This window comes from Branchiostoma belcheri, unplaced genomic scaffold (assembly GCF_001625305.1).
Source record: "Branchiostoma belcheri isolate BF01 breed outbred unplaced genomic scaffold, Haploidv18h27 scaffold6, whole genome shotgun sequence".
NCBI classification, from domain to species: domain Eukaryota; kingdom Metazoa; phylum Chordata; class Leptocardii; order Amphioxiformes; family Branchiostomatidae; genus Branchiostoma; species Branchiostoma belcheri.
The window spans coordinates 1,866,584-1,879,533 of record NW_017804242.1 but is presented as its reverse complement, the minus strand read 5'-3'; the positions used below and the strand labels follow the sequence as shown (position 1 = coordinate 1,879,533).

Sequence of the window (12,950 nt, the reverse complement as noted above, 5' to 3'; positions counted from 1 at the left end):
TTAGACTGTCCCAATGCTCTGAAGTTGTCGTAACCTTATTAAGTTATTGTACAAATATGACGAATATGACAAGGCAATTATGATATGTTCACCAATTTATTGCGCTTCTTTTTATATCATTGTATCTAATAGTATTGCATTGTGTTTTGTTTCAACAGTTTTGCCATATATGTTGTGAAATGTGTCGTGAGATACGTAATGTGCTCCATGATATGTAATGTGCTGTGCACAACACCAGCAATCGTTGCCTGTACTGTAGTACAACTGTGTTCCTGTTCCAGACAAAGCTATGTCTTGAAGTTTGAGGAAGTTTACTACGTAACACCAGTGTGTGTCAACACTGTTCATTGTCATTGGTAAAGTTGAGAGACATTAACCTGTACTTTATTTGACAGATACACCAGTGCTACTGACGTTGTCTGTGTTTCTGTTCCTCATGAAAATTATGCTATTTCTTTATGACCAAAGACTCTTAGGGAAGTTTACTATGTCATTGTGTCTTAGGCCCGTTCATTGTTCTTGGTGAAGTTAATACCAGGAAACAGACATTTATCAGAGTGAGTACGTTATTTGACAGATACACAGACAGGACATTGTGTGATCGTGTTAGTAGGAAAACAATAGGGTTTCCTCTTTCTAATGTTTTATCACGTCCACGATCTCCCGGCTTGATACCTCAGTGTACGGACGTTTTGTGGGTATGTTTGTGTGTTTGCTTGTGGTTCCTTAGTTATTTCCACAAGCTGAGCACACTAGGGGACTCCGGCAGGAAGATTGGTCAAAGGTCCCAGAAAAGGTTATCTCGTTTCCTGTCTCCAGTTTCCTGTTATTTTCATGTTGCCTTGTAGAACATAATGTTTTCATTGCTCCTTTCCTTTGATATCCTGGTTTGTCAGTTCACGGGTAAGGTAGTTGGTCCTTTGGTAGGTAGGAACGTCGGTAGTAGTTTGTTTGTTTGTTTGTTTGTTTGTTTTGCTGGTTGGTTGGTTTTTCTTTCTCTTAATTTCCGCATTTCCATTGAATTCACTACCAACGAAGCTTGATTTACGTTTACTGAATTGATTTGTCCGAGTTTACTGAGAGCAGCACCCCCCCCCTCATTAGCCCATGTAGTGGACGGTCCCTGACCTATTGTCCCTTTAGTAAGTTGGTTTATTGACAGATTGGTACATAGATTACAATATAACGTTGCAGCCAAATAATAGAAACGTTAAGGTAAAACTTTCTGAATTATGTAACAGTCAAAACCCATAATCAAGAAAAGGCTCTGTGTAGAATAATATCATCATACTGTTAGAAAAGAAAAAAAAAAAGAAAACCCTTGCCAAATCAATTGCCTTACATACACCAAAACAAGACGCTACATTATTCTAAATGAACAACAACTCAGAGTGCGTTCACAACAGATAAGTCTAAAAGGCCTCCAGTGGTCAAGTAAGGCATAGCGCCATTCCTGAACTTTCCGGAGGTAGCAAAAGCTACGGAGACAGTCTACCCAACTCTCTGTCCTTCATCCTGTTTGTTCTTTATCTGTGACAGATTCAGGATTATTTACATACATTGAGACTGATGTGAATATAATTATAGATTCTTCTTCACAATTCTTCTGATGACTGTGGCACAAATCTAGGGCATCAAATCAAACTTTACTACATGGCTGTCACGTACGCCACATTACCGAAGGTTGATTTATCGCACACTGTGTTTGATAACAGTGTTAATTAAAAACTGCATTACAATCACGATTAGATTGACTAATGTTAGGAATACAGGAATTAAAAACAGCAGTCTTAAACTTCGATGTTTAAAACATTCTCATAATTGGATAGTTTAAAACACTTTTACTTAATAGTTTAAAACAGTCTCACACTTGGAATCAAAAAATTCAAATTGTTCTTCAGACGGGCACTGTTATAACAATGAACACTGGCTCTCATAACTTTGTCCGTATACCAGTTTTAGGTACCAACGAAATGCCATTAAACGGAAGAACTTAGGCCATATAACTAAAATATTCCACGGTCCTCTCGATACCCGATGTATGATATCAGGTATAGAGAGATTAATTTGACCCGGCCTAATTTTAATTGGTTGATCTGTTGCCCAGTGGAACCACACACGTCCAGACAACGTGAGCCAGCATGTGCCTTTGTTTTATTTGTGCCCCCTCACTCACTGGATGTTTACCTACTTGTCTACTTGGGAGTTCGACTTTGTCTCGGCCCTTATCAGTTTGAAGACAAGAGTTATATTAGCAGGTTATTAACAGGCTGTTCCTAGGCGTCCTTTTGTATGTAACATTCATGCAAGGAGTTTACTGGGTTTATAACCTCCTTCTTCTCCTACTCTTTGCAAGTCTTTCTAATCGCATTTCCCTTCCAAAGTATCGTGAAAGTGTTCTCCTTCCACTTCGTGCTGATTATGTAACACTCAGCTGGGCTAAAACTAAGACAATGGGGTGAGCATTCGGTCGAACGTTCTGCGCAACCAGACAATGTCGTGTTGTTGAATGGCAAAACCTTCCGTACGTCCATCTAGTAGCAGACAATGGAGATCTCGATATAAATCCGGCATCACGGTTTCACAATTCCCCCCCCCCCGAAGTTTAGAACTCTACGGGGTCTCAAATATGCTGTAAAGCTGTTTACCTTCCGGCGCACGGCCAGGGTCACGGTCGGTCAAAGATAACGTTACGCCGCCTGTCATAACTTCATGGTTGATGAGAATTAATTATATAATAGCAACGTCACTGTTAGGTCGTGTGCACGGCACAACAATGGGTGTAGTCATCGTCCTTAGTGAGAATGATATTCGGAGCTTTGCTGGTCAGACATGGTCGACATGGGGTCAAGTTAAAACCTGCTACGCTTTTTGGAAAACTGTCCCACTCTTAGGTAGCAATAGCCTAGACTAGCTCAAATACGTGATCTGCCGATAAAGCAAAGAAGGTGATAATGTGCGCCATGTATCTTCTTTATATATTTTTCTGAACCTTAACTTTTCCCTTGAAAATCAGCCTGCAGGTCGCGATTTGAGCTTTTCATGGCTAAAGAAACACACAAACAAATGCCTCTCATATCTCATCTATCCCTTAATCTAATTATTTGACCGAACCACGGACTAACTACGATCTGACAAACAGCTTTCTCCACCCCTCTTGGTTTAAGTTTTCTGTTCCCACTTAGTGTCCTGCGGGTCGATTCTCTGATATCATCCTCACTAGAGTCATTTCTCCCAACTAAATGTCTGCGCGGCTCTTTTCAGAAACCATCCAGCAGACGCCGCTGGTGAGACAGAACTGTAACTTTGACGTGGCCGGGGACCTGTGCGGGTACATCCCATCTTTTCCCTGTATGATATCATGATCAGGGTCTTAACATGAGTGTCATTTCTCCCAACTAAATGTCTGCGCGGCTCGTTTCAGAAACCGTCCAGCAGACGCCGCTGGTGAGACAGAATTGTAACTTTGACGTGGCCGGGGACCTGTGCGGGTACATCCAGTCCCAGGGGGACGACTTCGACTGGACACAGGACACCGGCGCCACCCCGTCATCCTTCACCGGGCCGTCAGACGACGTCACAGCGGGACTGACTGGTACTGCAGGTAAATCTTAATAGCGTTTTAAAACTTTTAAAACTTTTAAAAAGTAAAAACCAGGTGCTTCAGCCGGTTGCTTATTTGGGTGCGTATGTCATTGGGGGTTCTGTCGGTGAAAAATGATTTAGAATGCAAAATATGCCATTTCAATTCAAGGCTTGTTGTTGTTTATTACCTTCGCCATTGGTCTGTATTTGTGAGCATGTGTATTTGTGGACTGTCAGACTGCCCCTACGGTTTCCGGCTACGGAACTGAGTGAGTGAGTGAGTGAGTGAGTGAGTGAGTGAGTGAGTGAGTGAGTGAGTGAGTGAGTGAGTGAGTGAGTGAGTGAGTGAGTGAGTGAGTGAGTGCAGTGAGTGAGTGAGTGAGTGAGTGAGTGAGTGTGTGTGTGAGTGAGTGAGTGAGTGAGTGAGTGAGTGAGTGAGTGAGTGAGTGAGTGAGTGAGTGAGTGATCAAGTGTTTTGTGTGGGTGTTGTGTTGTTCACAGTGCATAATTCAATATACACAAATAAAACCTTGAATTCTAGTCCATCAAAAAAAAACTTTATTCCAACTATATAAGGTACAATAGTGTATGGCATCTTCTTCTACATAACAACAATCGTATAATGAAACTAATCTATCTACAAAAGGCTATGGATGAGAATGTGCTTTTGAAAACGTTGGTAGAATATCTAACATTTAACTTAAAGCATATTTGAACAAATATTATCATGATAATTGTAACATACTTCTAGACTCAGCTGTTCAGCTACTTGCTGCGTGTTTAACGAGATGTTTGTCCAGGATGTATTTCTTTGCTGTGTAAAAATCACAGTGGTCACACTTTTAGGGGTTTGCACCTGTGTGTTTTAAGAGATGCAGTTTCAAGTTACCTTTTGTCGCTACAGAATAGTCACACTGGTCACATTTGTAGGGCTTTTCTCCTGTATGTTGTCTCATATGTACGACCAAGTCAGACTTTTTAGCTGTCCAGTGCCCACATTCCTCACACATGTAGGGTTTCTCACCACTGTGTATTGTGAGATGGCGCTTCAAGTTACATTTTGTTGCTGCAGAATAGTCGCACTGGTCACACTTGTAGGGCTTCTCACCTGTATGGGATCTTATATGCTCGGTTAGGTGGGTCTTGTGACCCGTACTGTATCCACACACATCGCACCTGTAAAGTTTTTCGTCTGTGTGTTTTGCGAGATATTTGTCCAAGTGTCTTGCTTTAATATGGCAATCTAAGTTGGATTTCCGTGTAAAAGCATAGCCACAATGGTCACACTTGTAGGGTTTTTCCCCTGTATGTATTCTCATATGCTCGGATAGGTGAGACTTTTTAGCTGCCCCGTAGCCGCACCTTTCGCAAATGTAAGGTTTCTTACCAGTGTGTTTTAAAAGATGCTGGTCCAAAATATTCTTCTGTGCTGCAGAATAGTCACACTGGTCACACCTGTAGGGTTTTTCTCCTGTATGGGTTCTCAGATGTATAACTAAGTTACATCTGATAGCTGTTCTGTACCCGCATTCTCCACACATGTAGGGCTTCTCTCCAGTGTGTTTTGCTGCTACATGGATGTCCAAACTCGCCTGCTGTTTTGCACAATAGTCACACTGGCCACACTTGAAGGGTCTTTCTCCTGTATGGGTTCTCATATGGGCAGATAAGTTAGACTTGTCAACTGTACTGTACCCGCACTGGTCACACCTGTAGGCCTCTCCTGTATGGGATTTCATGTGTCGAGATAACTTTAACTTTACAGCTGTCCTGTACCCACACTTGTCGCACATGTAGGGCTTCTCACCAGTGTGTTTTGTTGCTATATGAATGTCCAAGCTTGCCTGCTGTGTTGCAGAATAGTCGCACTGGCCACACTTGTGGGGTCTTTCTCCTGTATGCGTTCTTATGTGTTGACGCAAAGTAGACTTTCGAGCTGCCCTGTACCCACACTCCTCACACATGTAAGGTTTCTCACCGTGTTTTACTAGATGAGCGTCCAAGTCAGATTTCCGTGCTGCAGAATAGTCACACTTGTCACACTTGTAAGGTTTTTTACCTGTATGTGTTTTCATGTGTCGGGATAAGCTAGACCTTAAATTCGTTCTGTACCCACACTCCCCACACATGTAGGGTTTATCACCGGCGTTTTTCATGTTGGCTTTTTGTGCCTCCATCTGGTCTTCAGCGTCACTTCTTTTGCTGTCGCAGCTATCCTGGGAAACCCCGGTGGGAGACCCATCATAGCAGTTCTGATCTACTCTGGTGGGAGACCCATGTCCTGCCGCTGCCATGTCAAGTCTATTTTGAGACAAATTTAAAAAAATTATATGTATATATCTACTATATATCTATATCTATCTATATATATATTATATCTATCTATCTATCTATCTCTCTCTCTCTCTCTCTTCTCTCTCTCTCTCTCTCTCTCTCTCTCTCTATATATATATATATATATGAAACCTCATTTGCTTAATACAATCGCAACCTTACCTATTATGCAAGTAACAACTCAATGCACAACTTTCGCAGATTTCAGATGTTGCCTTTTCATTACATTTTGTCAGTAGGTTGCTCAGTGCAGAACCACTGTGAGCTCTTAGAGACGATCCTTAGAACTTACTTGGCCCACCGAGCTCGCTCACAATATTTTCCTATTACGGTACGGTGGCTCACTCAGTGATCACACGAACCCCCCCCCCCCTCCCCCCCATTCACTTCCACAGTATTTCATAGCCTGGTATCCAGTCTGATTCGTGGTCGGGGCCACAAGAGCTCTGTCCCGCCCGCCTCACGTAGGTTTCCCGGTGTGTATTTCACGAGAGATTGATTAGCCCTCCACGAACGTGTTGGGGGAAAACAAATCCCCAAGCATATACTTTCTCTTATTAGCGAAACACTCCTACCGGGACGGCCTGTTGCACTGGGCGGGGGAAGCTATTAGAGAGCCCCCGAAGGCACAACCTGCCTCAACACCCCAATACCCCCAATCACCGACACGTAAGACTGGATACCAGGCTACATCTAGAAAACCGTGATCTACGTTTCACTGTGGCCATTCTTCCACAGAAATGACATGGCGGTTCGTTTCTGAGTCTTAACTGCTTTCTACAATGTTCTTTCTCTTCGCCGTAACCCGGGAGTCAGAGTTAACTCCACACTGTGATTCAACACTGACATCTGATGATTACATGAGCTTGAGACCATTTGACCATTTGCCAATCAGCAGTGACCTGAGTGTGAGGGACAGGCCTATAGCTAGGACCCACGGTGATGATCCGACTGGTGGTGATTCGGCAAGAATAAATTCAGATGGTTCAAGGCTGTGGTTCAAGTACTGATGTCATGAAGATCGTCGATGTAGTGCCCATACATCAGCCTCACAACCCTTACAACGGTTTTGCCCCCCCCCTCCCCTTCATTGACACATCTGAAAAAGATCTATAAGTCTTACCTGCTTTCTACGATGTTCTTCCTCCTCGAGTAAACCTGGTGCATGAGTCAGTTCAACTTCACTGATGTCACGAACATCGTCGACTCCCCGGTACGTGAGTGCCAATGAACGGTACGTCCCTGTTCACCGTAACTCTGGGCAAGTTTCTGCAAACGTCAAACGTCAACAACTAACTCCTAAGAATAAATCCTGGCTGTTAGTCTCAGGTTTGTCCGCGTCGTCTGCCACGTGTTTAGTTTCTGGCGTTCCGTCGACCGTCTCAGGCTTTTGATCTCTGAATTATCTCCGGATTTTTCCACGGGACAGTCTTACTTGATCTTTAATACTTTGGACGTCTCTTTATTTCCTAATTTCTGGTCACCACCCATGGCCATATTTAGTAATTCCTGTCAAAAAGGGTGCAACCTGATTGGAGAAAAAAAATGACTAATTTCGTAGACTTAATCCGTCAAATGCAGGCATTGGCAGGAAACCATCCGGACGTTCGGCCGTCATTTCGTCTGAGTTGACCGGCGAACTCATTATTTCCTCATTTATCTTCTGGTTGTGGGAGACCTCAGGGTCAGGGACTATGGATATCAATATCCTCCTTCGCATACTTGTGGACGACGGCTAATCTCCAAGCAGATCTTTTGGTGGGGGTAAGACAGTATCAAATTGGCCAGTCTGTAACCATTTCCCCACCCTCTCAGACGACGGCGTCTTATTTTTTTCCGAGAGCGACGCGAGTTACGCCGCGGAGGGGCGGCCAAGTTTTGCCGGTTTTGTTAGGCGGCGAAACCCTCTTTCGCCGGCAAAGTCCCTTGGCGGTAATTCGTAATACCGTTCCTCCGCGGCGTAAGTCGCGTCGCTCCCCGAAAAAAAATATAACAACGCCGCCCCGCAAGTCTGCGAAGGAGGATAGAATATCAAGCTGTTCAAGGCCGGAAGACCGGAACTGAACTGCTCTAAGTTTGAGTCTCAAAGTTCTGGGACGATTCCACTCGAAATAGCGGGGTCGGAACAGGTGTCTATTAATAGGGAACTTGACGAGTCAAGGCAACTGTGATAACATCGCACAAGCACAAATGGTGTTGAGTATCCGATTCTTAATTAAGTTTCTAGTACGATCGTGCCCATCCGTTGGCCCACGTCCTGTTAATATTAACACGGCACAAGTTCAAGAATATAGAATTACGGATGTAAAAGACGGCTTACTCATGAGGCGCGCCTGGCCGGACGTGACCCAGACGGATCGCATTCCGCGGGCTGACATTAACCTCCAAGCAGATCCTAGGGTGGCAAAAGACAGTATCAAATTGGCCATGCGCCAGGCAGTATCCATTCGCCAGAGAGGGTCCATACACCATCCTAGGAACTGCGGAAAGTTGTAACTCGTCTCCTCTGGCGAATGGATACTGCCTGGCCAATTTGATACTGTCTTTTGTCACCCTAGGTTCTGCTTCGAGATTAGGCCGACATGTCAACTCTAGTTAGGTGAACAGGGTTCCCATCCGAGTTAGGCAACTGGGTTTTTCATCTAAGTTAGGCAAATTTTCCTGTCTTAGTTAGGCAACTGGCTAGGTTAAATACCATCATGATGACAGACATGGTCATCGACTTTACTTGTTTGGAGAAGAAGAAGAAGTAACATTGCAAAAACAACATGTATTCCTTCTGCGAAGGCAAACAACAATTGAGTACCTTACACAACAGTTTTCGCCTTATAGCTCTTCGAGTCCTATCTCAAACCTTACATACTTTTGAGCTGTCCTGTGCCCGCACTCTCCACACATGTAAGGTTTGTCACGTTTACCACTACGTTCAGGGAGAGAGGTCGAGACCACTATGTTTTCTGAGATGGGATTTCAAGCGTTGTTTTGTTACTGTAGAATAGTCGCACTGGTCACACTTGTAAGGCTTTTGACCAGTATGGGTTCTCATATGGGCAGATAGGTGAGACTTGTAAATTGTACTGTACCCGCACTGGTCACACTTGTAGACAGTGCGTTTTGCGAGATGTTGGTCCAAGTGTCTTGCTTTATGGCAATCTAAGGTGGATTTCTGTGTAGCAGCATAGTCACACTGGTCACACTTGTAGGGTTTTCCCCCTGTATGTTTTCTCATATGCTCGGATAGGCGACACTTTTTAGCTGCCGCGTAGCCACACCTTTCGCAAATGTAAGGTTTCTTACCAGGGTGTTGTAAAAGATGCTGGTCCAAAGTAGCCTTCTGTGCTGCAGAATAGTCACACTGGTCACACCTGTAAGGTTTTTCTCCTGTATGGGTTCTTATATGGGCAATTAAGTTAGACTTGTAAACTGTACTGTACCCGCACTCATCACACTTGTAAGCCTCTCCTGTATGGGCTTTCATGTGTCGAGATAACCTATACATTACAGCTGTCCTGTACCCACAAACCCCACACATGTAGGGTTTCTCAGCAGTGTGTCTTGTTTTATGGTTATCCAAGTTGGCTTTCCATGCTGAAGAAAAGTCACACTGATCACACTTGTGAGGCTTTTCATCTGAATGGGTCTTCATATGTTTCGATAGGTAAGGCTTGCATGATGTCCGGAATTCACACTCGTCACACCTGTAGGATTTTTCTCCTGTGTGGATTTTCGTGTGTCTGGAAAAGTCAGTCTTCCGATCTGTCCTGTACCCACACTCCCCACACATGTAGCGTTTCTCACCAGCATTTTTCATGTTGACTTTTTGTGCCGCCATCTGGTCTTCAGCTTCACGTCTTTTGCTGTCGCAGTCAACATGGGAAACCCCGGTGGGAGACCCATCATAGCAGTTCTGATGTACTCTGGTGGGAGACCTATGTCCTATTGCTGCCATGTCTATTGACAAAATAAAGAAATTATACAAATGTATTTTTTAAAAGTGTAAAAAAGCTCAGTATTTATAGAATTGAGAAATCAATGTATTTCAACTTCTAACCTGATCACCTGCTTTATACAATTCCAAACTAATACATGACATTGTACATTACAACTCAACACACAACCCGCCTGCCTAAGCCCGGACCCTCACCCCTCGCGTGGTTATTTGGGGGTATCTAATATGACGATGACGACGATTTTGGCATGTTTTATGATAAATTGGCATGTTGCGTTTTAAAAACAAAAAATAAAAAATAAAATTTGGCCCCCTCCCCTGAAACCTTTTCGAAGTTCCTTGCCGCTATCTGGAAAAGATGGCTCTAAACCATGGCGTCTCACTGTGGCCTTTCCTTCACAGAAATGACCTCAAACTATTGCGTTCGGTATAAAATCACCTGGCTGCTCGATTTTTAAGCCTTACCTGCTTCATGTGACGCTATATATAATAATTTTTCTCTTCACAAAAACCGGAAAAACCGGGACTCGTGCAACCCAGGGTCAGGATAAAGGTAACCTGGGTCAAAGGTGAATATACTCACCTGATTAGCCAGATAATGTTTTCGACTTCGGCCAAGACGTATTGAATTCAAACTCCCACACGGACAGTCAACATGGCCGCAATGTACAAAGAGGTCTCACACAGTATGTTTGCCGCAAATATGCAAAAGTTACGCCCTTCTTTCTCAGCATTGCAAAAGCAATGCAGTGGGCTTCCAGTGCTGAGACAGCTTCAGCACTGGCATCCGAGAGCTGAGACGCCGTGACAACAATAACGTTACCGGACTTCCCGGTGCTGAGAAAGTAGGCTAGGTCAGCTGAATGCCGTTCATCTCCAAGTAGTTTCCACCAGCAAACTCATTTGCAAGCTGAATAAATAGTAGAAATCGCCCCCCCCCCCAAAAAAAAAATGTAGCTGGCCAGGGAGTTGGCCGGTTCCAGTTTGCCTGCACGGCAAATGGACCCTCTCTGGCCCGCGAACTCCTCTGGCCAATTATATCCCCTAGATTTTTAGGCCGATTTCTGCCTGCAAAGGAGTCTGGTGGAGACTCGTTTCCCAGCACCTGTCCCTTTTCAGGGTCATCCAAATCACCCCTAAAGGGGCTATATGGCTATCACAATCAAACGATCGAGGTCACATTTGTCAAAATTGCATGCCTGACAGGTTACTACATGTACATCGAGACGTCGACCCCCCAGAGTCGCGGCGACGTAGCCCAGTTGCTGACCCCGCTCCTGCAGCCCACGGCTGAGAGATGCCTCACGTTCTACTACCACATGTACGGCTCGACTGTCGGCAGTCTCAACGTCTACAAGGTGGCCAGGGGACAGCAGACACTAGTCTGGACACAGCAGGGAGCTCAAGGGAATCAGTGGAACTATGCCGAGATCGATTACGACAGCAAGGACCAATATCAGGTGGGTGTTTGTGTGTGTGTGTGTGTGTGTGTGTGTGTGTGTGTGTGTGTGTGTGTGTGTGTGTGTGTGTGTGTGTGTGTGTGTGTGTGTGTGTGTGTGTGTGTGTGTGTGTGTGTGTGTATGTGTGTGTGTGTGTGTATGTGTGTCAGTGTGTGATTAATTTACATCATATACTTCCCTCCACAGTTCCAACAATTCATACGTTCACGAAAACACAAAACACTTCCCGGTGGTCACAAAAAACAAAAATACATCCCGGAAATCTGAAATCTGCAACTTCCTGGGTCAAATATGAAATAATACGAGTATGTAATAATGATTTTTTTAAATGTTTATCTGTATCTACAGTTCGTGTTTGAAGGGGTGGTGTCTCGCAATTACGGTGACATCGGCCTGGATCACATCATTATGAAGTATGGGCAGTGTAGCGGCAGTACAGGTAAGCTATGTTCCGACCATATTACTAAACGTAAAAAGGTAAGTATGTTTCTACATTAAACATCAGAGTATGGACCAACATGACACTAAGTAACAGTCGAACAAATAGACTACTTGTAAGTTATAGATGATGATAATGATGATGGAATTCCTGAGGGTTTTATCATTGGATGCAGTGTGATGAATAGTTCCTCGTGATAAGTGGTTAGTGGGTTTTGCAATTTTCGTCCAATAATCTGGAGGTTTCTTTTCCTACTCCAACATATAGCGCAATGTGGAAGTTCTCTCGGTATGGAGGATGGGTCCATCCCGGACAGTTCCCTCTCAGCGTCCACGTCCAAACCGGGTAACCCAGCTTCGGCTGGACGCCTCAACTCCGCCAACTACTGGTCCCCGCAGGACAGCGACCAGGACCCATGGCTTCAGGTGTGTGTCTGTATTCCAGTAGTGTGTATATCGCAGTAGTACTTTGGACCAAAAGGTAGTGAGTTTGGATCCGTCAAATGGCCCGTTCATTGCCTGTACTTGTCGAAAAGAGGTAGCCAAGGGGAATTTCCTCGTACAAAGAACCTGTACATGCCGTACATACCAGGACAGCGACCAGGACCCGTGGCTACAGGTGTGTGTTTGTAGTTCAGTAGCATACATAGTCCGTCCAGCAAGCATACGTAGTCCATTATCGTGCGTTCGTTGTCCAGTAGCATGTGTAGTTCAGTAGCCTGTGTAGTCCGGTAGATTGAATCCCAGCTGTTGTCGCTTACCCCATGGCCCAACAACCTCCTTGCTCACCCGAAATGTACTTTAAAGGAAAAGGTTTGCAGTCCTTCAATGGGACGGGGCGATGATAAGCTATGGTGCACTGTTTATTGTACTTGCCGAAAAGAGCTGGGGGAGTTTCTCGGTACACTGTAAATACTGTACATACTGTCTGTTGTTTCTCTCAAGACCAGTGGAAGGGCAGCACAACTGTTTGTGAAGCTTATTTGAGGTAATCTGGTTCAAAATCCCTTTTGCTTTCCCAGGTGAACCTGCAGAGGCGCACAGCCGTGACGGGGATCAACACGCAGGGGTCAGGCGACACCTGGGTCTCCAAGTACAAACTGCAGTACAGCGATGACGGTGTGAGCTGGACAACGGTCGGGGACTTCAGCAATAATGACACGGTGGGAGGATCTTTCCCTCGC

At 44.6% G+C, this 12,950-nt stretch overlaps 3 protein-coding genes across 3 annotated transcripts; 1 reads left to right on the top strand and 2 right to left on the bottom strand.

The window, feature by feature from the left end:
- The first annotated feature begins 3,402 nt into the window (after nucleotides 1-3,402).
- On the top strand, nucleotides 3,403-12,231 carry LOC109482236 (MAM and LDL-receptor class A domain-containing protein 1-like). Its single transcript, XM_019784929.1, has 4 exons — nucleotides 3,403-3,604; nucleotides 11,075-11,328; nucleotides 11,677-11,767; nucleotides 12,035-12,231. The coding sequence occupies exons 1-4, from the start codon at nucleotides 3,403-3,405 to the stop codon at nucleotides 12,229-12,231; spliced, it is 744 nt and encodes a 247-aa protein (XP_019640488.1).
- On the bottom strand, nucleotides 4,350-7,138 carry LOC109482377 (zinc finger protein 260-like). Its single transcript, XM_019785079.1, has 2 exons — nucleotides 7,043-7,138; nucleotides 4,350-5,886 (listed from the first exon to the last, which is right to left on the bottom strand). Exons 1-2 carry the CDS (start codon nucleotides 7,084-7,086, stop codon nucleotides 4,428-4,430), a joined length of 1,503 nt encoding a protein of 500 aa, XP_019640638.1. The 5' UTR covers nucleotides 7,087-7,138; the 3' UTR covers nucleotides 4,350-4,427.
- Nucleotides 8,608-9,868, bottom strand: LOC109482395 (zinc finger protein 525-like). The gene has a single exon (XM_019785103.1). The coding sequence runs from the start codon at nucleotides 9,866-9,868 to the stop codon at nucleotides 8,846-8,848; it is 1,023 nt and encodes a 340-aa protein (XP_019640662.1). The 3' UTR covers nucleotides 8,608-8,845.
- Nucleotides 12,232-12,950: the final 719 nt, after the last annotated feature.